This window comes from Pyrenophora tritici-repentis, chromosome 10, assembly GCF_003171515.1.
Source record: "Pyrenophora tritici-repentis strain M4 chromosome 10, whole genome shotgun sequence".
Classification (NCBI taxonomy): Eukaryota; Fungi; Ascomycota; class Dothideomycetes; order Pleosporales; family Pleosporaceae; genus Pyrenophora; species Pyrenophora tritici-repentis.
This window is the reverse complement of record NC_089399.1, coordinates 1,353,286-1,378,448: the sequence shown is the minus strand read 5'-3', so window position 1 is coordinate 1,378,448 and position 25,163 is coordinate 1,353,286. Positions and strand designations below refer to the sequence as shown.

Sequence of the window (25,163 nt, the reverse complement as noted above, 5' to 3'; positions counted from 1 at the left end):
GTCCACAGCAGGACACTGTGACAGACCATACGTGGCTTCGAGAGAAATCAAGCTTTGGGAGTAGCCGCGGCGATTCGGATTGTGGACACATCAACGCGACAGCGTAGAAAGAGGAAGTATGTGGCTCACCAATCGGCCACGTAGGACAGGGATAGTCAGGTCCAACATGCGACGCAGCATAAAACCGCCAGGGGCCCGGATCTTTTGCCGGCCCGCTAAGCGACACAGCCTCGCCCAATGATGGACCGAATGCAACATCGAAACGAAACTTCAGCGAAAGCCTCGCAGGTCGAAGCATGGCCATCCTCGAGTCCAGGCAGCCTACGCTGTTCCGCTTTCCCATCATGGCGTCAACGCATAACGTACCTGCGTGGATCCTAAGGCATTCTACTATTCCCTTGGCTGAGAGGTTCAGCGTACCTGGACCGCCTGTTTCATGCCGTTGACGCTGGCCACCGTGACACTGGCATATAAGACTAGAAACAGCCTCGCAAAATGTTTCTTCTCATCAAAAACCACGCTCATTCAGCAGCTTCTACATTCTTTGCATTGCAGTATTTTCAACACGACTAGCCGGGCTAGATCACTACATTCCCTACACACTTTTCTGCATTCCATCAGTGTCGTTGTACGATACCATTTTACCACCAACATCATGCTTTTCCGATTCACCACTATGGCTGTGGCGGCCTTGTTCGCTACTGCGAACGCTCACATGATCATGGAGTCTCCTGTTCCATTTAGCAAAGACAAGCTCGACAATTCGCCGATTCAGGCTGCGCAGTTCCCCTGCAAGCACGACATTGGCTACTCGATCTCGACCATGAACAAAATGGCTGTTGGACAGAAGCAAGAACTTAGCTTCAAGGGCAGCGCTGTTCACGGCGGCGGATCATGCCAGCTCAGTGTTACCACGGACACTGCACCCACCAAGGACTCCATCTTCAAGGTTATCAAGTCTATTGAGGGTGGCTGCCCTGGTGTTGATGGGGGACCTCTGAAGTTCGATTTTGAGCTTCCAGACAGCATCCCCAACGGCAACGCTACATTCGCCTGGACTTGGTTCGCCAAGTTGAGCGGCGGTCCAGAGATGTACATGAACTGTGCTCCCATCGAAGTTTCCGGCGGTGCCAGTGACAAGTCCAAGTTCGACGCCCTTCCCGACATGTTGGTTGCCAACATTGCTAGCACTTCCTGCAAGCAAGTATCCAGCACGGTTTTGAAGATTCCAAACCCTGGATCAGTGCTTCAGATGGGCTCAGGAGATTCGGCAAGCGTCGTTGCTCCTACTGGCGACTGTGGATCTACTGGAACTACTCCTTCTGATCCCTCTGGGCCCTCTGACCCCTCTGGTTCCGCTCCAAGTGGCGGCTCTCCCTCTGCTCCCTCCGCTGGTCAACCTCCTGCCGCTCCTTCACCGCCAGCTGATGGTGCTCCCTCCGCTACCGTCAGCTCTCCTGCCGCCGGTCAGTCTCCAGCTGCTCCTACCAAGCCAGCTGGCGGCAAGCCATCACCTCCTCCCTCCAACCCAGGCGGTGGTGTCTTTGCCCCTGGCGCCTCCAGCGGTCCCGCTCTGCCAACATCCACCACGCTCGTCACCGTCACCGCCACACCCACCGCGCCAACTGGAGCTGGCCCCACTGCCCCCGCAGGAGTTTCACCACCATCTCCCATCGGTACCGGCACTCCTTCTACTCCCTCCACACCTTCCAGCCCCTCAGTCGGCGGCGGTTCAGGCACTTGCACCACCAACGGCGCAATCGTGTGCAACGGTGCCACCCAATTCGGTCTCTGCAACAACGGCAATGTGGTCTGGCAAGCTGTTGCCGCTGGCACTACTTGCGTCAACGGCAACATCACCAAGCGCGCTTACTACGGCCGCGTGGCTCGTCCCCGCCGCTCTAGCCGCCGCGTTGTTCCCAACTAAGCGCCACGGGCGCTACACATTCATTCATTCATTCATACAATCATTCGCTCTGGAAACCACTTGGATTTCGGAACAACATGATGTTTTTTGCTGCTGAACCCGCTACATTCTCCACACTCATTTTTTGATCACTTTTTAGCATATCAGGGGATGACGGTCTGTGACCAACTGGCTTTTCTGTTGTATATACCTTCTTTGTCTTTGTTTTTTGTTTATTTTATTTTTTGCATCTGCTGGCGTTTTTAGGAGGGGGTTTGTCAACGATACGATGAGGGTATTTACCCCGTACACGAACACAAACACAAACACATGTACAAGAGTTGAAAATACACACACGATTGTTTTACTCTGAACCTTTTTTATGAGGCTGCTTCATGAGTGATGCAGAGGTGTCTTTGGTGTGGTGGCGTTGGTGGTGGTGGTGGTGATGTTGTTTCATGTGAAACATGATGGTTTGGATGTCTTGGGTCAGTGCTAGTCTCTTCATCATCAGCAAACACCAATTTCCTCTATCACATCTTCCCTCCTCTATCATCCCTTTCTCCCTATTCTACCTCTCTCCTCTCAGTCCCTTATTTCCGTCAAGGCCCCCATTCCCCCTCTTTCCCCTCCACTCTCCCATCCCCCCTCTCACCTGAAACACCACACGCCCGACCATCCTCCTCTGAACGCCTCAACAAGCACTCCTCAAGCATCACCCCTTCTCTCTCGCCCCCTTCCCTGCCTTCCCGTCCGTACCCACTCTCGTGCGTTACTAAAATAGTTGCTTCTGTACCTGGATCTTGCTCAGCCACGCCGGTAGTAGGATAAGTGGGGAGTTTACCCTGGGCCGTTGTCTGTTTTGTGGGGACCAGGTCTCTGAGGGCTTTTTGGACGTTGGGGGGTCTTGGCGGGGTTATGCGATGGGGTTGGAGGCTGAGTAGGAGTAGTAATGTGGTAGTGTAAGGCAAAGGAAAGGGTTATGCGTCGGGTATGTTCCCCGTTGTTACGTTGTAATGTAACGTCATTATGGTAGGTAGTAAGACTGTGACTTGCTGAGTATTGTAATCGATTCATATTAGTTTGTAGGGGTATCTTGGTTGTTGCAACTACAACGGCGAGTACAACTACTTTCGGGCCGCGGGCTCTTCTCCGGGAGGATCATGGTTCCCGTGATAGAGGATTGCGCGCGGGTAACGGGCCTTTAGTGTACTGTTTAGATCGCGGTTGGTCCAGTGCTTCTACTAGTTCCTTCACAAGTGCGATTTCATGGGCACATGGTCCCGTTCCAGACATCCATTTCCGTCATCTCATACTCTTTCAGTGATACTTGACTGTCGTCGTGGTATCCGTCCGGTCGTTATTAATCGGCAGCTCGACGGGCTCGTGCGACGAAGCCGGCATTTCAGGCGCGACGCTATCTCTAGTTCACATTGTTAGTTTATGGACCATCCAGGGAGAACAACTTCAACATGGTTCCTTACCCTGACACTTCGGACTGGTAGTTCTGGGCGTACTTTTCATGGGGAGGAAAGTAAGCGTCGTTTGTGAGTTCCGCGGGGTTCGCTGGATCACTGTCTGCGGGCTTGTGACCTTTGTTGCGGCGGTAGAAGAAGAAGGCAAATAGGAGAATTAGGGGTATGCCGATACCTAGTCCTACACCTAATCCTACGCCAAGTGCAACGTAATTGGTTGTATCTCCTTTGGTGCCCGACGCTGCCGCGGGGGTTGAGGAAGCAGTGGTCGATGCGGGCGCCGCGGACGTTGATACGATGGTTGTAATCGCCGATACTGTTGCAGCTTTTGCGGTCGATGCGGTCGATGTTGAAGTCACGGCTTTCGGCGTCGAGGTATGGGTTTGCGTGTAGGATTCGAGAATAATGGTCATGGTGTAGACGTCGGCGGGTGTTTGATTGAACTTGAATACCTCAAACGGATTTTCACATTCACAGTCGTCGTAGCAGCAGTATGAATCGACGCTGGTTGAGTTGCAGCTGTAGACAGGCGCGCCATTGTTTTCGGTGTCTACATGGCAATGAGTATGGGTTCACAGGTTAGAAGACGGTGGATATACCAAGACATTGTCGCACGCAATTCCCACTCTTCCATGACTTATCAGTACATGTTCCTCGGTGCAGACGCGCCTTGGCAGGGTCATGAGGGTCGGATACACAGAGTCCATTGGAGAGGCATGCTTGGTTATCGTAGCAACATGATGAGACTAAGGCATTGGGGTTACAGGCCGTGTCAGAATCGACGACATTGCCGTTTGGGAAGTAGCACGTTGCAAAGACGGCCGAGGAGTATGCCAGGAGAACAGGCACAATAGTTGCCACGCGCATAGTGAAGAAGAGTACACGGGTGAGGCCTGAGGAGAAGAGCGACAGCTACGCAGCGGCAGCGGCTACAGACACCTACCTTATAGTGGGCTTGTCATGCCCAGTACAGAAAGGCGCCATGGGGATTGAGTCAGGTCAAAGGGCGCTTCGGAAGATTCCTTGTTGGAAATGATAATTTGCTGTTCAGGCCACCAGTTCCGACCCGTCGATCATGGGGCGGTGTTGCCAAAGCCGCTGCTAGAATAGACGATTGCATAGGTCTTACAAAATTGGCTATATGTGAGATTTTAAAGCGAGAAACATATACGCATGAAATTATTCGTAAAGACGTTCTTAGGTTGGTGTTGTGGTTCCTGACGGCGAAAGGAAGCAAATGATGATGCGGGCAAGCATGAGCCGTGGCGCTAGGCTACCGCCCCGCTGGGTGCGCCTCAAGTCGCGTCGATGGACTCCAGCATCTGTCCATATTAGTGGCTTGGTCATCAGACTTCTTCATTGAATGCTGAGAATGCGCAATTTCCGGGTGCAAATATCCATAGCCACACGCAATGTCTGAGCCGCGACGGTCGACGCGGGCGCGCGCTCGTGAAGAAGCTGCCCCCACCGTCCCCGACACGCCAAACGAGAAGCCGGCGCGAGGTGCGAAAGCAACACTCAAGCGCAAGCGAGCCAGTATCGCCATAAGAGAATCAGCACCATCAACACCGGTTGGTGAGGGCGTACCACTCACACCAAAACAATTGCTGCCTCACCGGATAACTGAAGGCGCGCCACTACCCACCCTCTCGGAACCACAACCTCTCGATCTTCCTTCAAGCGAATGGCAGACGATACAACAGAGCGGCGTCTTGGACTTGTCGTTTGAGCGTTCCAAGGCGGTATGGCTGTCCGGCGCAAACTTCCGCACCTTTCACAAACACTTCAATCAGCCCAAGAAGCTCGCAGACCGGACAGATGAGGACAAGGCGAAGGCGCAAAGGCAGAAGGAGTTGCTGAAGAACTTTCCCCATGTGGGCGCAGATAGAGTGGTTGTGAAGCTTGTGATAGAGCCACATACACTACCTATCAAGCTCTATGGCCCACGTGAGGTGGGTAAGCCGGTACAGAAGAAGGCGCCAACAGCATCACCATATGCCCCATGGCCGAATCATAACCAGCCTAATCAACACACCAAATACCATAATGGCCAACCTATACAGCAGAAGGCGCAGCCCCGACCGCCACCACCGCCGCCGAAGCCTGTGCAAGCAGCTCCTCCACCCCAAGCACCTGCAGCACCCGCGCCCGATCCTGTCATCCACATGCTCGCGGCAAGAGCAGGCACAGATCCCGAGTTGAAGGCAGTCATGAAGATTGTGGCGGCAGGCTCAGCAAGCAAGGAGCAGCTCGAGTTCTTCCAGACACATATCAACGAATTGACCAACATCCTCGCGAGACAGAAGGAAGAGAAGATGGCCAAGCTTCCACAACCTCCACCCACCCCGAAAGCTCCACCGCCTCCTCCGCCACCGAAACAGATATCCCATCCTCCACCCCCACGGCCTGTTCAGCCACTTCCACAACAAATACAGCCCAACACACCGAAGCCATACAACCCGGTTCCCATACAACAAGGCCAGATGCGGCATGCGCCTCCAATACAGCAGCCGCACACGCCATATGGAAACAGCTACAATAAACCACCCCAGTATCACCCCCAACATCCAGCCCCGACCTACACTCCACCGCCGCGGACAACCTACCGCCCATTGGTCTTTAGTTTTGTACATGGCAACGAGGACAAGTTCTACTTTCCTTCCTACAGTTTCATGGAATGGCTGCCTAATGGAACTGGCGCGAAATTGTCGTTCTTGATTACAAAGATGAAACCGAAGCCAGAACCCGAAGACAAACCTCCATCTACACCCGCGCCAAAGCCAGAGGCAGTACCGGTACAAGCGCCAACGCCAACGCCAACGCCAGCACCTACATCTACACCTGCACCGAACATTGCGCCGCATGCGACACCCGGCGTGCCTACACCGGATGCCATGACACCCACACCCAACCCTACCCTCACGCCTATACAGCCCGCTACATCAGCTCCTCCAACACCTTTCGTCCCACCGAAACCACCACAACGCATAGAAGACTTCGACGAGATGAATGAAATAGACAATATCGAATTCTACCAGCCCGTCACTGTCCTTCTCCTCATCGAGAACGACGAAGGCGACGAAATCGCAAGTGCCTTACCACGCTCAGTACGCCCACCACATGTCGTGGAAAAATACATGAATGCGGTTTTCGATCGGTGCAAGCGCGCAGATGAGACATATCTAGCATTCAGATTACCGAGGGACGGCGATGAACCGGTCGAGAAGAAGGCCAAGAGTGGAGAAGCAACACCTGCTCTGACACCGACGGTGGATTTCAACATGGGTGGCTTTGGGGCGGGCCAGGCAGCTGTACTTGAGAAGAAGAAAGCTGGACGGCCTAGGAAGAGTCTGGTTTAGGCATACTTTCGTGACTGGTTACTGTTATTAGCTTTGGGGCCATGGAAGCTGTTGTATTTCCAACAACTGAGTATGAGTATAAAAGATACCCCCAATTCCATTTACATATGCTATTCGAGTTGCTGTGTTTGTTGTGTCATCCCTGCGTGTGCAATTAATACGGGCTTGCACCATGTTCCCCGCCATGGTATCAGTAGTCCAAATACAAAAAATATCACATAGTGACAAACTTCAAACAGAGATAATGCATGTATCGTTCCTGCCTACAAAAATCACGTTATCATCGCGCACCTCCGACGCCAAGCTCCTCGCTGCGGCCTGCTTATCTGGGCTTAGTCCCGCATCCTACCATCTGTCATCCAACTTGTCTTTCCCGCAACCAACACACCACCCTACCTGCACTTATCCTTTTCGCTCCGAGAAACCCACAGACACAATGGCGAGCCTCAAATCCGCCTTTGTGAAGGGGTACTGGACGTTTTCTATCCTGGGCATGCTGTGGGCGGCTTTCATAGGCGCGTTGTTGAATCCGAGTATGCAGAGATAGTAAGTTGATCTTACTTTTTACTGTTCATGGTTTATGGGAACAGAGAGGTGGAGAAAAGAGAAGGAAGCGTAGGACAAGCAGTGATATTTGGGAAGTTGATTCGCTAACATAAACCTTCTGGGATATAGTGCCCTCTACGCACATAAATTCAATACAAACTTTTGGCATAATGTGACTAATCCAGAGGAATTTGGGTTTGCCAGTTAGTTCCTCCCCGTAAAACAAACTGGACACTTGACTGATGCTTGGAATGGCAGAGGGCCAGGTTCAACCTTTTTGGCTCACGACATTAGACAATGAGCGGCTGTTTTGCTGGCACGTGTTACCGCTCGACGTCTACTTGGAGAATGAGTATGAGCTTGTTAGCGCAGCGACGGCAGGTGAGACCGTCGAGGGGCTTAAGGGGACTGTTGGGGAGAAGTTGATGAGGAGGGATGTGGAGACTAGGGTTGTCGTGAATTTCCATGGGGTGAGTTTGTCCTTCTCTTACTCTTTTCATCCTTATCATCGCGGCATCTTTCTCTTTATATCGCTATCACTCTTATCTTCGTAGATTCCATATCCTCAGTCTCTAATTTCCCTCCTACTACGCTCCACGATACCCAAAACGTCCAGTTGCTCTCCGATCTCCACTATATCCAAAACTAACAACTCCAGAACGCCGGTAACATTGCTCAAAACCAACGTCCTTCAACCTACCGCTCAATAACCTCCATACCCAAAACCCACCTCCTAACCTGTTCCTACCGCGGCTTCCCCCCATCCACCCTCTCCCAACCCCCACACCTCCCCACCGAAACCGGCCTAATAACCGACGCCATAAGCCTCCTGCACTACCTCCAAACCACGCTCTCTCACCCAGCCTCCCGCACCGTCCTCCTCGGCCAAAGTCTCGGAACAGCAGTAACATCAGCCGCGGCCCTCTACTTCGCCGACCCGCTATCTCCCGCCCTCCCAGCTCAAACCACATCACAAGCATGGATCAAACCCAGTAAACGAGGGTCTCCTGCCTTCGCAGGCATCATCCTCGTTTCCCCCTTCCGCAACCTCCCTTTCTTGCTTCAAACCTACAAAATCGGCGGTTTCTTCCCCGTGCTTAAACCACTGAATGCTTACCCCCGCATCGCAAACTACATCACCGCCCGTATTGTCGATACTTGGGATACTGCATCTCGCCTGTCCGCCCTAATCTCTACTTCCTACACGTCCCCGTCTGCCTCCAAACACGAGGGTTTCCATATCCATATCCTGCATGCGCGAAATGACCAGGATATCACGTTCCGTGAATCAGAAGCCCTGTTTGAACCGCTACAAACGCGTATGTTGGCGGATGAATCCGTGTCGATGGAGGAGGAAAGACGCAGTATTCATGGGAGTGAGAGGGTAAAAAGGGGCGCGTTTGCGTATAAGAAAGTGGCGGATGCGAGGGGGGAAAGGGTGCTGGAGTTGGAGGTTGTGAGACATGGGGGGCACAATGAGATTAATGGGTGGAGTCAGGTTGGGCTGGCAGTGAGGAGGGCGTTTGAGAGGAAGAGTTTGAGACCGGGGTTGGATGTCGAGTAGATTGTATCGAGGGGGGTAGAAGAGGGTAAGGCGGTGTTTGATTGTTGGAGGGGATATCATTTTCTTTTCGTCATAGCCGTATACTACATGTAACAGTACAGTATTTCGTACATCCCACCACATTGTCTCTCACATACAACACATATACGCCCCGAAACCTAACCATCTATACATGCAAGCAACCAGCTCACCGCCTTAACATATCCTCATAGCCAGTCTCTCACTAAGCATTCTTAGCCGCCTGCTCCTTCTCATACTTGGCCACCAACTCCCTCTGCAACTGCGGTGGCGCAGGACTATAATGGCTAAACTCCATGCTAAACTCGCCCTTACCCTGCGTACTAGCCCTCAACTGACTACTAAACCCAAACATGCTGTTCAGACTACAATCCGCATAGACCGTAAAGTCCTCTGGTCCAATCTCAGTGTCGTTGATAACAGCGTTTCGCTTATTCAACAATCCAACGACGGAGCCTTGGAACTCGTTGGGCGCGGTGATTGTAGTCTTCATGAGGGGTTCGAGGACTTGCGGGGCGCCGGCTTTGAAGGCTTTGCGGAAGGCTTGTTGGGTAGCGTTTTTGAAGGCCATTTCCGAGGAGTCGACGGCGTGCGTGGCACCGTCGTTTATGACCATGGAGGTACCGAGGACGCGGTGGCCGAGCAAGGGACCCTTTGCTGTGGAAGCCATGAAGCCCTTTTCGCAAGCAAACAGAAACTTTTCCGAAATGGTGCCACCGGAGATTTGCTGCTCGAACTTGTTTTCGCCGAGGGACTCGGCAGGTTCCATCCAGCCTACCACACGCGCGTAGTCTCCAGATCCTCCACTCTGCTTCTTGAGCGTGTGGTCGAAGTTTACGCGCTGTGTCATGGTCTCGCGGTAGGCGACTTGGGGCTGGCCAGTCTCGCATTCGACGCGGTATTCACGGCGCATGCGCTCGACGTAAATGTCCAGATGGAGTTCACCCATACCTGAGATGATGGTTTCCTGTGATTCGGCATCGGTGTGGACGCGGAAGGTGGGATCTTCTCGCGTGAAGCGGCTCATGGCTTTGCTGAAGTTGGGAGTGTCCTTGGTGTGCTTGGGTTTGATCGAAAGCGAGATGACGGGTTCGGGGACGAACATGGAAGTCTGAGAGAGAGGGGTTAGCGGAATACAATATTCATTATGCAGTGGCTGCTTACCATGGTGTATGCGAGGTTACCGTCAGTAAAGGTATCACCAGACGCGCAGTCGACACCAAACACAGCGCAGATTTCTCCAGCGCCAATCTCAGGAATTTCCTCCATGTCATTCGAGTGCATGCGCACAATCTTGGGGATCCTAATCTTCTTGTCTGACCTGGCGTTGAATACGTTCATTCCCTTTCTCAGTGTACCCTGGTATACACGGATATACGTCAACTGTCCGAAACTGCTCTCTTCCAGTTTAAAGGCTAAACCGACAAATGGAAGAGAGTTGTATGAGACGAGCTTGACTGGAGCTTCCGCACGCTTCTTGTCCAGGGCCATGTTCTCGACTTCGGACGGATTTGGCAGATAATCACAAACGGCGTCGAGCATCGGCTGTACGGACTTGTCTGCAAGCGCAGAGCCCATCATGACGGGTGTGAACTTGAGGGAGATAGTCGCTCGGCGGATAGCAGCCTTGATCTGGGCTATTGTGGGTTCCTTCTCGTCCAAGAAGATTTCCGCAATCTCATCGTCAACATCTGCCAGCTTCTCGATGAGCTCCTGCCTCTTCTCCTTGCATAGCTCAACAATATCCGCAGGTATTTCGTCAGTTTCTCTGATGATTTCACCCTTGGGTCCTTCGTTGTATATCGCCTTCATCCTAACGAGGTCAACCACACCCAAGAAGCCATCCTCGCGTCCGATTGGCACCTGAAGAGCCGCAGCTGGTATCCGGAGCTTCTGGTTGATCTGCTCGACTGCCTTCCAGGGGTTGGCACCCATTCGGTCCATCTTGTTTACGAAAGATATCCTAGGAATATTGTACCGCCTCATTTGCCTGTCAACAGTAATGGTCTGACTTTGCACGCCACTGACAGCGCAGAGAATCATGACGGCTCCATCAAGGACTCGCAGCGCTCTCTCCACCTCAATTGTAAAGTCGATATGCCCTGGTGTGTCGATCAAGTTGATGTGGTACTTCTCCTCTTTTCCCTCGTCGTTCTTCTTGACCCAGTCGCAGAAAGTCGCCGCGGACTGAATAGTGATACCCTTCTCACGCTCAAGATCCATAGAGTCCATCTTTGCACCCACGGCATCTTTACCCCGCACCTCGTGTATAGCGTTGATTCGGCCAGTGTAGAAGAGTACGCGCTCGGTGGCGGTGGTTTTGCCAGAGTCAATGTGCGCTGCGATACCAATATTCCGTACCCTCGACAATCGCTCCCACTCGACCGGGTCTAGGTTCTCGACGATTTTCTCTTGTGTCAGAGTAGAGGGGTCATCTTTCGCTTGCTCCAATCTAAATTATCAATTAGCCTTTCAGCACCTCGCTTTCGCTAGGGTCAGTCTCTAGCGAGACGTACACTTTGGCGGCTGTAGTCTGCCACCTCCGTTGATTTTGTATTTTCTGGCCTTCTATCCATGTGTCGGTCTTGGAGCCATTAGTGTACGGTGTGCGCGACGCCGCAATTGTCGACAGAGCGCATCGTGAAGGTGCTCTCGCAACTGATCGTGCAGAACAGCGAAGACTGCTTGTGGCAAGCGATTGTGCCCGCAAAAGAGATTGAACCCTCATCTTGAACACCAGGCAACGGCTCAAGAAGAAAAAAGAACGAAACGACGACGCTCGGGACCGCTGTCGCTACGTTTCGTCGCTTGCCCGCCTGGAAAAAGTTGGGCCATCGGAGTTTCGGGCGGAGGTGCCAGTCACGTGCCAACGCGTTCCAACCTGAAACAAAACGCCGAAAACGTGAACCTTTCAAACTAGCATTGGAGAAGGTCTTGGAGTGAAGAATGGATTATAGTCTACTGGTAATGTCTGCCAAATTTTGCGAACCCTTCGCTCAGGGACAACTATACACACAATAATCTGTATCCAAATCTTTCCCCCACTCCCATGTCCGTAGGTATCCATCCATGAATGTGGTTGCGCCAAACAATCGCTCCAGAAAATGCTGTCTGAGAAGAGAAGAGAAACTAAAAGAACATCTCCGTTGAAAATCCCGCCAAAAGCCGTAATTTTCGCGGTCGTGGGGCGGCCTATGAACTGTCGTATGTAAAGGTCCAGAATTTAAAACGATGCGTCTCATATGACACGGGATATATGAGGCCGTAAGATCTGCATTTACCGGACAGTCTCGGCTTCTGCGGTCGATGTTTGCACTTCTGCAGTGACCGGCTCCGTGGGCTCCGTGGCTGGCTCCACATCTTGGACTGGAGTGGCTGCCTTGGCCGGTTCTTGTGGTGTTTCTTCAGCGGTGGCTCCCTCGATCGCTTGCTCAGTGGTATCGGACTCCTTGACGGCCTCTCCCTCGGACTTGTGCTCATCCTCAGTCTTGTGTTCATCATCATGTCCGTTGGTTACGGCGTCCTTGACCTTGGCCGCGACTTCTTCGACCTTCTTCTTCCCCTTCTGTAGAGTGCTAGGCTTCGAGCCGGCAGGGGCTTTGCGAGGTGGAGACGCAGGCTTGTCTTGCGGCTTCTCGTGTGGCTTCTCGTGGGTTTTGCTGGAGCTTGCGGCTGTTGGTCGCATCATGCGCTCGAGGAAACCGCCTTTGGGCGCGGAACTCGCGGTCGACGTACGTGATTCTGGTCGCTTGGTCGCAGTGGTCGCAGTGGGTGCAACTGAAGGTCGTGAAGCTTTGGGAGCTGCAATTTTGGTTGCAGGACGAGTTGTAGTGGCTGGCTTCTTCGTAGCTTGTTCTTCTCCATGCTTGGCAGCTGAGGCAGCGGTAGGCGCGGTGAGACGAGAAGGCAGACCGACGGGGCGGGTGGGCGATTTCGGGGCTGGCTTCTTGAAGCCAGTTGGCGAGGTGCTGTAATACTGTTAGCGGAGTAAAAGGGGGTTAGATGTAACCAGACATGCCTTTTACGGGGAGCAGTGGCAATTGGCTTGGGAGCAGCTGGCTTCTTGTTCTCTGGAGCTGGAGCAGCAGCCTTGGGCTTAGCAGCGGCACTGCTGGTGGGCGCTGGGGCCGATGATGCAACCGGAGGCCGCAGAGAAGTGCGGCTGGTCTTCTTGGCTGGGGCTGCTGCGGCTGGGGTTTTCAGAGCCGGGGCTTTGGTGACTGGGGCCTTGACGGGCTCCTTGGAAGCTGTTGACTTTGCCTGAGACACCGGCCTTGCTACTTTGGATGGACTGGGCTTTGGAGCAGGCGCAGCTGGTGTGGCCGCCTTGGGCTTCGGGGGAGTCTTGGGTGCAGCTTTTGGCAGTGGGCTTTTGGCGGCCGAAATGGGTGCTTTGGCAGCTTTGGTGGTCGAGATGGTGGCAGGTTTCTTGATCTCCTGCTTTTTTGTCGCAGGAGTGCCATTTGTCTTTGCTTTGCTCGCAGTGGGTTTGGGAGTCTCGGTGCTTGAAGCTGGGGGCGCGAGAGTAGCCGTCTCGCCAGAAACAGCGGCTGCGTCGGTGGGAGCTGCGGGCTTCAGGGTCGCCTCTTCTTGGGCGCCAGTCACAGGCTTGTCTGGGTTCTCGGCGGGTTGGGCGGCCGCCGAGCTTTCATCTGAAATGGCAGCTTCATGCTCAGCAGCAGCTCCGTCCACAGCAGGCTTGTCGTCCTCAATTGCAGCTTCCTCGGTGGGAGCTGCTGGCCTAAGCGCAACATCTTCCTGGGCGCCCGTCGTAGCTTTGTCGGGGTTCTCAGCGGGTTGGGCAGCAGCAAGCACTGGCGAAGCTTTCGGGGTCGGCTCGCTGGCCTCAACCGCGCTCTCTTCGGGGACAGCTGGAGCTTCAGTAGGCTTGACGTCGTCAATGACAGGAGCAGGCACCTCCACATCAACGCGGGTAGACGACTCGGGAAAGTCGGAGCCCTTCATGATGGAGCCCAGATTGGGCATGTTGGCGGCGTCGTCTTCGTCGCGGATGGGCGGAGCCGGTATTGAAGATTCGCGTGATTCAACCGCCTGTTCGGGCACAGCTTCGGGAACAGCCACGCTCTGGCGACGCTCCTCCTTTTCCTCGCTGACGGCCTTTTTGAGCTCAGCAAGCTCGTCGGGCTTGTCCTGGCTCACGCGGAAACTTTCTCGTCGATGTGCGGCAACGCTGTTGGATGGGGTGCCCTTTGTCTGGCCCAAATCGGTCGAGGAGTCGCGAGGGGCACTCGTAGGAGGTGGCTCAACAGGGACGAAGGAGGCGCGTACTCTGGAGCGTGGGCGGTCGCTGCTGTCGGACAACATAGCTGCGTCTACCGGCGAGCGGCCGCGGGGTTCAGGTGATGCCGAGTTGGAGTTCTCAAACATGGCGCGCAGGTTGCGCACGCCGTTCGACATGCTGAATTGGGACGAGGCGATCGTCAGTGTGTTATCAGCAAGGTGGTGTCGAACGAGTGCCGGCTGCGGGCTTAGGTATAGGATACGTGGGAGATGATGGCCTTGGTCCGCGCCTGAAACCAGCCAATTTGTTTATGTACAAGCAGTGACGATGGCGCGACAGGGATATATGACGGTTTCACAAGAATGCAACTTACAACAAAAGCTTGCACGGTCAATTGGTCTTCAACAAGAGGCTTCTGGCAAGTAGATGAGCTGTGGGATGGTGAGCGAACCCCTGGGGAAGTCGGTCCAGCAAGGAGTCAAGTCTCTCTCCGGAGCAACCACAGGAACTGCGCCAACCTAAACAATCATAGCTCAGAGTGACGTCTGGCCTGAGCGAGACGGAGCACAGCATAATGCGCGGTGCATAGCTTCGTATAAGCTCCGTTTCGACGCCGGATCCGACGCGACACGACTCATCTAAAATTGCTCAATCGCTCAATGCACTCGAGCTGCCCTCGACAAGCCCGAACAACAATGCTAAGCTATCGTATTGGTCTCCCATCTAATTCAACCTCTCCCTCTGCGCACAACTGCCTGACCATCTCGTGGATAAATCACCCAATCCACGCCAATCAGCTGGCGTTTGGGCATAAATCGACGCAATATCCACTTCTCGGCCAATCACATGATTGCCCCTTTACACTCCTGCCGCGTGACCACCCAATCTGCCCGGTGCAAATGAGTCCAGCACACCTTCAGGGACATGCAGTCTCCTCATTCACAGCATCACGAGCAAGAAGGCGGGGTTGATACTGCGCACTGCGGGGTTTCTACACCGCAACATGCACATGCCTCGACCAGCTAGTCAACCCGATCCCCCGTCACCATCGCCTACCACACTGCAGGGGGGACATGATTAAACCAACATTTGTATAATATTGCTGACTTGTCAGACCACCGTGTCCGTTCCATGGTACCTAGGTAGTCTCTGCTTCATAAGGAAATCGCCAAATGCCAATGCCAGAGCTATGCCATTTTAAAGAAAGAACTGTTGTCTATTAGCTTTGTACCACCGAAGTTATGGCGATGCTTACAGAATGTCCTAGTCTACATTATATCCTACCCAGCTCAGTACCAGACAGTACCCAACCACCGTCTCACATTTGTCCCATAGCCGTTGCCGTAATTGACGGCTGGAGTAGGACTGGGTGTGGGCCTCCCATGACCAGGACGAGGCCGGGTCGGGTACCAAGGGAAGTATGGTGGGTCGACACCATCACCTACCCATGATGGGTATCGGTTAGGACGGCTAGGTCGAGGTCGCGACGATGGTGTAGATGATGGCTGGCCTCCGTCCGGGTTTCCATCATCAGGGTTTCCAGTAGGCGTGCCCGATGGGTTGCCGTCATCAGGGTTGCCGTCTGTGGGAGTGCCACTGGGGTTGCCGTCGTCAGGGTTTCCATCAGTCGGTGTACCTGAAGGATTGCCGTCATCGGGATTGCCATCAGTCGGTGTGCCTGAAGGTGAACCATCGTCCGGATTGCTATCAGTAGGTGTACCTGGGGGAGATCCATCATCAGGGTTTCCATCGGTCGGGGTACCTGAAGGTGATCCGTCATCGGGGTTGCCGTCAGTTGGGGTACCTGAAGGTGATCCGTCGTCGGGGTTGCCATCTGTTGGCGTGCCTGTCGGAGTGCCATCGTCAGGGTTACCCGTGGGAGTACCATCGTCTGGGTTGCCATCCGTAGGTGTTCCAGAAGGAGAACCATCAGTAGGAGTACCGGTGGGAGTTGAGCCCGGAGTGCCATCCGTAGGTGTGCCAGTAGTCGTTCCATTCGCAGGCTAAAAAACCATCAGCTACACTCTTTCAGTATAGAGTAAAACGCCCTTCTCACCTCAACATAATCAACATTCAGCCAAAGGTCCATGACGTTCTGTCCACCACATAGCTGCGCAGGGTTGAGCAAACACGTAGTATTGCACTGGGTGCTGAAAATCGGGTCGTGCAAGAAGTTTGTTCCGCAACGGCAGTCGCGACCAAACTCGATACCAAAGTACTTGTACGGCGCATCCGGACCGGCCGCAGAGGGAATCTTACAGAAACTATTTAGATCGTTAGCAAGCCGTGTTTGCGTATTCAGCCCGTAGGCAGCGTTTGGCGGGGTTGAACATACTCTTTACAGCTTTGCTGTGACATGGTGTCGTTTCTCGATACAAATGGTCCATTGAAGAGGCGGGTACCCTGGTTAGGCTGACCTACCAGCGCGACATCGATGACACATCCGACGTGCATGTTGGGTTCAAATTCAGTACTAGGTGTTACACTTCCAGGGAGTTGCGGATCGTTGGGTCCCTATTGTCCTTGTCAGCGGACTGCGACAACGCAGTGACATTATGGTCTCTGCGTTCAAAAACTCTGCTCTGCAAACATGTTTAGAAGGGAAATAGGGTATGCTGGGAAAGGGGGGTTAGTGATGGGAGGGCTGAGGATCTCGGGAAGTTTGTTATGTAGTCGAAGATGAGGTCGTTCCGATAGGGTGAGGAATGGAATGCGGTAAAATCAGGAATGGTATGCTAAACCAAGGGAGGGATGTGTTATGCCAAGCATTCAAGCCATCCTAGAAAGTCACAGTCTCAACGTAAGTTATTATGCAATAGACATTCCATACTACGTTATAAAGATAAAGACTTATACCGGGCTGGCAGCCTCAGCACAGCTTCTACGCGCTGTACCACACCTCAAGCGCAACTGGTCCGACGAACTACCGATCCAGATACCATAATCACCACCAACAGCGGGAATTACCCAGTTCTGAGCTACAACGTCCCAGACACTGAGATCCTTCCGCGTAACTCGCAAGTTGAGTGTTTGACTAGCACCAGCTGCCAATGTGCTCGTCTTCTCAAAGTCTCGGAGCTGAATCACGGGTGTATCAACTGTGCTCTCGCTCGGGAATTGTACGTAGAGTTGTGCAACTGCTTTGCCTGGGCGGTTACCGGTGTTTGTTACGGTGACGGCAATGTTGTATGCGGTGTCGAAGAGTGCGGGGTTGCCTCCTTGTGCACCACCTGCTGGTGGACCAGGCTTTTGTTCGTTGGAATAGCCTACAGGGTAGGGGTATGTACTCGGAGAGTCACCGATCTTCCTGGCGGCGTCTGCATCATTCTGGTCCAAGAAGGAGTAGATGTAGCGCAAGAGACGGGGAAAGTTGGCTGGCCAGACTGCTTCCGAGGCAGGTGGAATGGCTGTCGAGTATGCGGGTGTTTGGCCCTTTGCGGGGCGCGTTGGGGGCGTTGCTGTGAGAGGAGTTACGGAGGTAATGGTAGCATCCGAGAAAGAGAAAGATGTGTAGCTAAGACCGTGGCCAAAGGCATATTTCGGTGTCACATTGGCTTTGTGGAAGTGACGGTAGTCAACGTAAAGGCCTTCCGTGAATGTGTCCTGGGGCTGTCCAAGCTGGTATCCGACAAGGCCCACAGACTTTGGGTAATCATCTTCGGACACGGGCAAAGTGTAAGGCAAATGGCCAGAGGGAGAGACGTCGCCATAGAGGACTTGCATCAGAGAGTTTCCTGCTTCCTGGCCGGGAAGATGAGCGAAAACGACTGCTTTGACGGAAGGCAGGTCGTGCCATTCATTCATGAGGACGGGGCCAACGGTATGTACTACGACGACAACATTCGAGTATTTGGCAGCAACATCCTTGATGAGCTTATCACCGTTGTGCCAGAGGTTCAGGTTAGAAGAAGTGCGGTCTCCAGGGTTGTTTTCGACAGTAATGTAGTTCTCTCCAGAATCAGAGGTAACGAAGACAACTGCAGTGTCGTTCGGTGACGGGTTGGAGTTTCCTGGAAATGAGTCGGTGTTGAAAAACTGGTAAGTCGCGCCTCGGGCCTTGAAACCATCAATGGGAGAGTCCATGTACGGATAGCGAGCGGAGCCACTTCCCCAGCCCATACCCAAGGTTCCCTTGTTGCAGCCTTGGTCGGCGCATGAGTTGATTCCATCCGGGTTTTTCTCGGCATCAGTTCCGAAGATCTTGAGAGACGCGTTCTTGGTCAATGGTAGAATGCCGCCATCATTCTTAAGTAGCGTGATGGCATCGCGAGCTACTTCACGAGCGACCTCGGCGTGGTTACCTTGGACGTCGACGAACTCATTCACCACTCCCCGTGGCCCGAAGAGTAATCCGGGGTACAGAGGGCCCTCAGCATCCTGTGTGTTGGCGTCAAAGTTGGGTCGAGGGTAATTTTGATCCTGGCCCATCTGGAAGTATGCTGCGAGAATGCGCGTCACGGCATCGTTCACGCGGTCCACTGGAACAGAGCCGTTCAGCACAGAACGTGTCTGCTCGTACATCCAGTAAGAAGTTCCAAAAACTAATGGAATGTCGTTTTTGTCTCCAGGCATTGACATGTCCAATCCAGCGAGTGTCGTGGGAACTCCAGAGATTTGAGCCAACCAATCGGACATGACGAATCCTTGGAAACCAAGCTCGTCCTTCAAAAGGCCATTGATCATGTAACTGTTCTGTGCGCATGCGCTACCATTGACAGCATTGTAGGCGATCATGACAGATCCGACACCAGATCGTACACCTGTTCATAGTCTGTCAGTGACTATGCTTTGGCTCGTATCCTTCGTCGATTCTAGCTTACCTTCTGCAAACGGCCAAAGGTAGAGTTCGTGCAGTGTGCGATCATCCACGTTTGAGGAGTAGCCAGGCTTGACCAGGTTCCACATGCGGTACTCTTCTTGCTCATTCGCAATTAGATGTTTGATCGTAGCGATGACACCAGTGCTTTGGACGCCCTCTATAGTAAGAGCTCCACCAAAAGCCTGGAGTACCGGGTCCGAGCCAAAGCCTTCCCAGTTTCTACCGCCTCTTGGTTTCCTGCCGAGTGGTCCTACGCTGGGGCCAAGATGGATATTTACGCCCTTACCACGGAACTCCTCACCTATCGCAACACCACGACGTTGCATAAGGTCTTTGTCCCAGGTCGCTCCGACAGTGATGCCCGGTGGGAATGCGGTGTTGTGATCAGTGTTCCGCACACCTAGAGGTCCATCTTGCAAGCAGAGCTGAGGGATACCCACTCGCAAAGCACTACCCGTGTTTCCTAGCTTATGGTTAGGTATGATGCAATTGTGTATAATACGATTTGTGCCTACCGACGCAGCGCCCCATGAAGATTCCAGTTCCGGCCGTGAGATTGGTCTTTTCGGCAAGGGTCATGTTCGAAACAAGCATGGATGCTTTCCTGTAGCTTTCACTCCAGTCTGCTGTCCATCCTCCGTGTGGGGCTAGAAGACGTTAACACTACAAAATTCAACACAGATATAATCGAATAGAGTCCCAACATACCTGGATAGTATGGTGGCGCGACGAATCCTGCTGGAACAGCATCGCGTTGCTGGATAGCTGCCCCCGATACGAGGGCTGAAAAGCCCAACACGAGAAGCGAAGCCATAATAAAGACACAATCCGGGGAAGCAAGTGAACGTCTCGCAGAATACAGCCTGCGACAACATCTCGAATGCTCGGACAGGGCTCATGTATAAATACGAGGCCTACCTTCCAACCCCGCAAGACCCAAGCCACCCGGTCACTGCATTTTGCGAAACTAAACACGCGCTAGCCATGGCGTTGTATAACGATGGGCATATGGGGCACGCGTGAACGACGGATACAGGTGCAAGACCGAGCAAGGTTGTCGTGGGTCAACTCAGCGCTGGGATCATACGTACATGGGCCGGCTAATGATCGGGAATCGGAACGTTCGCGAGGCGGTCGACAGGGGAGTTTAAAACGGGTAGCGACAAGGTATGTACCGGTATTTTCATGTGAAGACGACGAGCATGCAGTTTTACTTTGAATGTTGGACTATATTGTGAGAGGGTCTTGTTCGACTGGGCATCCAGGTTGCCTCTCGACTCTCGTTCAGCTGACCTCCGCAGGATGTTTTAGATTACAGGCCGGAATAGAATTTTGGTAGCTGTCAGACGGCTTATGGCTTGTAGTTGTCTCCTGTAAACTGTAGGTATATGCAGGCAAAACCAACGCAGGACGCAAGTATGCAGTGGTGTAAATTGCGATGCCTTCTTTGTCAATGCATCCGCTCTCCACACCTCAGCCACAGAGATAAGTACTCTAACAGAATAACGTTAGTGGCAGATGAACCCAATGACATTTCAGCCACGTCGCTACACATGTTGTATGTCTCGTGTGCCTGAGGTTCGGCCAGTCAACCGGTGGCTTCTGCGGGGCGATCTTGAAGGAGGAAAGGGGAACGGCAATGCGATGATCATGTGCAGGAACGAAGCCAGCGTCGGTTGCGCTAGCGCAGAATGTCCTTCCCCTTTCTGCCTCCGCTACACCCATCGAGTATCTTCTCCGCCAACGCCTTGAATTCAGCGCATCTATGATTTCATCTTCAATAACTTCGGCATTATGCAACCATGCGTTTTCAGGGGCCAAGTATCGAAAAAGTACCTTAGCATAGGTACACTGACCGGGTTACCGGTCATTATAGAGTAGCAGCCAGCCCTTTCGCTATTTCTAACCAATGCTGGAAGCATGCTCGCCATGAGTGATCCATTTGCACCTTGCATTCGAATGCTTGACGCACACCAGCTATCTTGATCGTGTTGATGCCGGGAATCCCAATGCAAATAGCCTGGCGCGGCGGGCTCGAAATCGCCGTTTATCCTATCTGTCCATCAACAAGGCTATTGAAAGATGACATGTAAGGATGTGTATACAAGAGCTCAATGAATGTACAACGTCCGTGAACACGAATTCGGCCAGTTACCATGAGTGACCATGTTCTTGCAAGTGTCCAACTCTTCGATTGTTTTTTCGTTACTAGTGTCGTTCCGCACTCATCGGAAGGATTAAATCGGTCGAACAAAAGTCAATAACTTCAGAGGGAAAGACTTCGCTGCAAGGATATGAAATAGACAGAGGGAAATATGATCAAGACGCGAATCGCATACCACTAGATTTCGTCCGGAACTTCGCTCAGCTCTTAGTCCAACCCTCGAGATTATGGACCACAGGGTTTCTGCCACCTCGAGTAATGATCCAGACAACATCATCGTCGCTATCATTGACTTCTTGATGCTCCGCATATGCAGGTATAAGGGCGAAATCACCAGGGGCTAACTCTTGTCTTTTGTTACCGTCTGGCCCACTCACTATGGCGCCGTGGCCCTTTGCAGCGTAGACAATTGTGTCTGAGCGAACATCAGATTGGTATTCATGTATCATGGCGAGTCAAGATGCATAACGGTGTGGGCAGAAATGTGACACAAGACGTACCCTCTTCACCGTGGTGGTGGACTGCCGATGATGTATGAGGTTTCGCAACCATTACTATTCTTGTTAGCAGTCGCGGCCTTGGCAGTGTAGATCAATCCTACCGGTGCCACATAATTGATCAGACTTGTCTACGATGGCAGGCATGCGAATCATGCCGTCGGTTTGGGGGCCATCGGGAGCCTGGATGTCCGAGGCTTTCTTGACATAGACTTCGCCAGGCATTGTGATGCGTCTATGAGAGTTCTAGAATAACGCAAGAGTGTGGTAGGACGAGAAGAGCTACATTTCTGAATCAATGCGAATCATGACGAGTAGCTGATGCGGAGACCCCACACAGAACACGATGGAGAGATCACGCCCTCGTAGAGAAATCGAGCTAAGCGCAGGATGCCTGCAAGTTCCATACACTCATCAGAGAACCTTGGAAGAGAGTTGTTGTTGCCGTCCGACTGGTCCTTTGATAGTAAAAGGCCGTGGGAGTATTCGTGTATGGCTGACAAGACAAGCCATTCGCTTTTTACTATCGAGAACACAGATGTAGCATGTGCGCCTCCTGAAGCATCTAAATCTAAATGTCAGCATCTCACTGACATGTGAAGCCTTCCAACTTCGGCCCCGCAGGACCATGGGCCGCCACGTGAGTAACCCAATGCGGCATGCCTCGGCATTTGCATGGATGACGTTTACCTTCAAACAGCAGGTCACCCGCTCAGGCATGGCAGAACCAATTGCAGTAGTCGCAAATCCGCTCACGAGATCACTAGACAGCGGCGGCTGCACCCCAAACACGCCATATGCGCGGCCGACCTTCAGCAGCAGGCGGTTTCCCCGGATTACCTTGGCGTGGAGTAGCAACTGGCATGTGAAAAGTACCCGAAACCTACCACGCCTCTTATAACCCTGGGAAGCCCTCGGCTTTGTCTTGACATTAGCGACACTTCATCTCCTTGCGTGCCTTGGTACCGTGATTCTCTCTTTTGCATTCTCACACTTAGAGCATCATGGCAAAACGCTTCTCAACCGCAGATGTCGCGTCGCATAAGACGGCGAGCGACCTGTGGATTATTGTAGATGAAGATGTCTACGACCTGACCAACTTCCAGGAGGAGCATCCAGGAGGCAAGAAGAGTATGCAAACCTCATCTTCCAGACCTCAAACTTCAACTGACAATCCAAAGTTCTCCAGCGCGTTGCCGGAAAGGACGCGTCAAAGCAGTTCTGGAAGTACCACAACGACAGCATCCTGAAGAAGTACCAGAAACTGCAGGTCGGTTCGCTAGATAGCAAGGCTGCCCCCCCAGCTCCTCCCGCGACCTCTGCGGTTGAGGTCAAGAAGGAGAAGAAGGATGTGGTCAAGCCCGAGGCAAACTCCGGAGTTGTAGCGCCCATGCCTTCTGAGGTCGCTGCCGAGGAGAGCGAGCCATTTGACGCATACGGAGATCTCATTCCATACGCGGACCCGTCATGGTACCAAACAGTACGTCAAACATAAGGACGGTGGACAGAACCGCAGCCCGACTAACATACATCTTAGTACCACTCCCCCTACTACAACGAGACTCATGTTGCGCTCCGCGACGAAGTCCGCCAATGGGTCGAAGAGAAGCTCATGCCCAACGTAACCGACTGGGACGAAGCGAAGAAGGTCCCCGACGAGATCTTCCTTGAAATGGGCGAACGCGGATACCTCGCTGGTATGCTCGGCATCCAATACCCCAAAGACTACACCGACCTGAGAGTCAAGTGCGTACCACCGGAGAAGTGGGATCATTTCCACGAGATGATCATCACCGATGAGCTGTCGAGAACCGGTAGTGGTGGTCTCGTCTGGGGCTTGATCGGTGGATACGGAATTGGTGGACCGCCTCTCTTCAAGTTCGGCAAGAAGGAGCTTATCCAACGAATTGGTCCGGATCTGCTGAGCGGAAAGAAGAGGATCTGCTTGGCCATTACCGAGCCTGGTAAGTCTTCATGCATTCAGCATTTATCAAAACTAGATGTTAACATCCCGTAGATGCCGGTAGCGACGTTGCAAACCTTACCTGCGAGGCCAAGCTCTCCGAAGACGGCAAGCACTACATTGTCAACGGCGAGAAGAAATGGATCACAAACGGTATCTGGTCTGACTACTTCACAACCGCCGTCCGCACTGGTGGCGAAGGCATGAACGGTGTCTCTCTCCTTCTCATCGAGCGCAGTGCCGGCGGCGTATCGACACGAAAGATGGACTGCCAGGGTGTATGGAGCAGTGGAACAACATACATTACCTTCGAGGACGTCAAGGTCCCCGTCGAAAACGTCATTGGCAAAGTAAACCAGGGTTTCAAGGTCATCATGACGGTAAGCAACAAAACGCAGTCGTACTACCACACATACTAACTCTACCCAGAACTTCAACCACGAGCGCATCGGCATCATCATCCAATGCCTCCGCTTCGCCCGTGTCTGCTACGAAGAAAGCGTCAAATACGCCCACAAGCGCAAGACGTTTGGCAAGCGTCTCATCGACCACCCCGTCATCCGACTCAAACTCGCACACATGGCCCGCCAAATCGAAGCCAGCTACAACTGGATGGAGAACCTCATCTTCCAGTGCGAGAAGATGAACGACATGGAAGCCATGCTCAAGCTCGGCGGCGCCATTGCCAGCTTAAAGGCTCAGAGCACAACGACCTTTGAGTTCTGCGCCAGGGAGGCCAGTCAGATCTTCGGTGGCCTGAGTTATAGTCGCGGTGGTCAGGGTGCCAAGGTTGAGAGGTTGTATAGGGATGTTAGGGCTTATGCTATTCCTGGTGGATCAGAGGAGATTATGTTGGATTTGAGTATTCGGCAGGCGCTTAGGGTACACAAGGTTTTGGGTATGAAGTTGTAGAGTATGTTAGCAGTGGCATAAAGTCCATGCTCGCTTGTATCAATACATGTTCAAACCAAGTTGTTGTAAGTTTGCAGTGTTTCGCCAGTCTTCTCGCTTGTACAGTATGGATTGTCAGACAATGTAGTGTTGGAGACCTGCTACTGTCACGGGAAGATGTTCCACCAAGTCAGGTGTATGCAACAAAAAGTGTTCGTTCTCATATTCACTAGTCTGCAAGCGACTGTGTTTTCATATCTACGTCAGGTATCTTGATCTTTCGTATCCATGTTGACAATCCGGGTATTATAAATCCACCAGGCCCTTCTCCAGCCTTCCACCATAGAAACAGAAAAATATTTCCTCAAAAGTCGTGTGTCCATAGCCAGTATGTTCAAACTCGATCGAAAGTAAATAGTACATGTATGCGTCTGTTGACAAGATACTAGACAGTATGTTGTCGTTGATGATGATGATAACGATGATGCTGCCAGGCTTGCGCCATTCTTTGTAGTTTGTAGTAAGTCATGATGCTAGACCGTTTGCCATTTCGCAATGCAAGTGTGTTGAGTGAAAAGTAGAAGAAGAAAAATCAGAACGAGGGTATAAGGAAATCGACAATCGCTTGAACGCAGCATAAACGCCAGATAAAACCCACAAAACCAACCACCCATTATGATGATATGTAAGGAAAATAGATAAAAAAAAAGTCTCCAGGA

At 52.6% G+C, this 25,163-nt stretch overlaps 10 protein-coding genes across 10 annotated transcripts; 4 read left to right on the top strand and 6 right to left on the bottom strand.

Annotated features, from left to right (window-relative positions):
- Nucleotides 1-676: 676 nt before the first annotated feature.
- Nucleotides 677-1,927, top strand: PtrM4_043570 (Drf-FH1 multi-domain protein; the record flags this gene model as incomplete). Its single annotated transcript, XM_001937333.1, has 1 exon — nucleotides 677-1,927. One exon carries the CDS (start codon nucleotides 677-679, stop codon nucleotides 1,925-1,927), a length of 1,251 nt encoding a protein of 416 aa, XP_001937368.1.
- A 1,299-nt stretch (nucleotides 1,928-3,226) lies between these two features.
- PtrM4_043560 (Mucin domain containing protein) lies at nucleotides 3,227-4,248 on the bottom strand (the record flags this gene model as incomplete). The annotated part of the gene is made up of 3 exons (XM_001937334.1): nucleotides 3,227-3,329; nucleotides 3,391-3,931; nucleotides 3,981-4,248. 3 exons carry the CDS (start codon nucleotides 4,246-4,248, stop codon nucleotides 3,227-3,229), a joined length of 912 nt encoding a protein of 303 aa, XP_001937369.1.
- Nucleotides 4,249-4,793: 545 nt separating this feature from the next.
- PtrM4_043550 (Periplasmic protein TonB) lies at nucleotides 4,794-6,740 on the top strand (the record flags this gene model as incomplete). The annotated part of the gene is made up of 2 exons (XM_066104489.1): nucleotides 4,794-6,176; nucleotides 6,315-6,740. 2 exons carry the CDS (start codon nucleotides 4,794-4,796, stop codon nucleotides 6,738-6,740), a joined length of 1,809 nt encoding a protein of 602 aa, XP_065959053.1.
- Nucleotides 6,741-7,176: 436 nt separating this feature from the next.
- PtrM4_043540 (Tymo-45kd-70kd multi-domain protein) lies at nucleotides 7,177-8,850 on the top strand (the record flags this gene model as incomplete). The annotated part of the gene is made up of 4 exons (XM_066104488.1): nucleotides 7,177-7,286; nucleotides 7,416-7,489; nucleotides 7,545-7,756; nucleotides 7,945-8,850. 4 exons carry the CDS (start codon nucleotides 7,177-7,179, stop codon nucleotides 8,848-8,850), a joined length of 1,302 nt encoding a protein of 433 aa, XP_065959052.1.
- A 223-nt stretch (nucleotides 8,851-9,073) lies between these two features.
- PtrM4_043530 (FusA, Translation elongation factors (GTPase)) lies at nucleotides 9,074-11,596 on the bottom strand (the record flags this gene model as incomplete). The annotated part of the gene is made up of 3 exons (XM_001937338.2): nucleotides 9,074-9,979; nucleotides 10,033-11,320; nucleotides 11,385-11,596. 3 exons carry the CDS (start codon nucleotides 11,594-11,596, stop codon nucleotides 9,074-9,076), a joined length of 2,406 nt encoding a protein of 801 aa, XP_001937373.1.
- Nucleotides 11,597-12,145: 549 nt separating this feature from the next.
- PtrM4_043520 (FimV, Tfp pilus assembly protein FimV) lies at nucleotides 12,146-14,286 on the bottom strand (the record flags this gene model as incomplete). The annotated part of the gene is made up of 2 exons (XM_001937339.1): nucleotides 12,146-12,836; nucleotides 12,878-14,286. The coding sequence occupies 2 exons, from the start codon at nucleotides 14,284-14,286 to the stop codon at nucleotides 12,146-12,148; spliced, it is 2,100 nt and encodes a 699-aa protein (XP_001937374.1).
- Nucleotides 14,287-15,399: 1,113 nt separating this feature from the next.
- PtrM4_043510 (uncharacterized protein) lies at nucleotides 15,400-16,564 on the bottom strand (the record flags this gene model as incomplete). Its single annotated transcript, XM_066104487.1, has 3 exons — nucleotides 15,400-16,113; nucleotides 16,167-16,374; nucleotides 16,446-16,564. 3 exons carry the CDS (start codon nucleotides 16,562-16,564, stop codon nucleotides 15,400-15,402), a joined length of 1,041 nt encoding a protein of 346 aa, XP_065959051.1.
- Nucleotides 16,565-16,960: 396 nt separating this feature from the next.
- PtrM4_043500 (uncharacterized protein) lies at nucleotides 16,961-19,743 on the bottom strand (the record flags this gene model as incomplete). The annotated part of the gene is made up of 4 exons (XM_001937340.1): nucleotides 16,961-18,870; nucleotides 18,931-19,392; nucleotides 19,445-19,576; nucleotides 19,638-19,743. The coding sequence occupies 4 exons, from the start codon at nucleotides 19,741-19,743 to the stop codon at nucleotides 16,961-16,963; spliced, it is 2,610 nt and encodes an 869-aa protein (XP_001937375.1).
- A 1,550-nt stretch (nucleotides 19,744-21,293) lies between these two features.
- Nucleotides 21,294-21,815, bottom strand: PtrM4_043490 (putative cupin domain-containing protein; the record flags this gene model as incomplete). The annotated part of the gene is made up of 3 exons (XM_001937341.2): nucleotides 21,294-21,508; nucleotides 21,594-21,647; nucleotides 21,695-21,815. 3 exons carry the CDS (start codon nucleotides 21,813-21,815, stop codon nucleotides 21,294-21,296), a joined length of 390 nt encoding a protein of 129 aa, XP_001937376.1.
- A 779-nt stretch (nucleotides 21,816-22,594) lies between these two features.
- On the top strand, nucleotides 22,595-24,465 carry PtrM4_043480 (CaiA, Acyl-CoA dehydrogenase; the record flags this gene model as incomplete). Its single annotated transcript, XM_001937342.2, has 5 exons — nucleotides 22,595-22,721; nucleotides 22,772-23,070; nucleotides 23,128-23,554; nucleotides 23,608-23,933; nucleotides 23,983-24,465. 5 exons carry the CDS (start codon nucleotides 22,595-22,597, stop codon nucleotides 24,463-24,465), a joined length of 1,662 nt encoding a protein of 553 aa, XP_001937377.1.
- Between the last annotated feature and the right edge of the window lie 698 nt (nucleotides 24,466-25,163).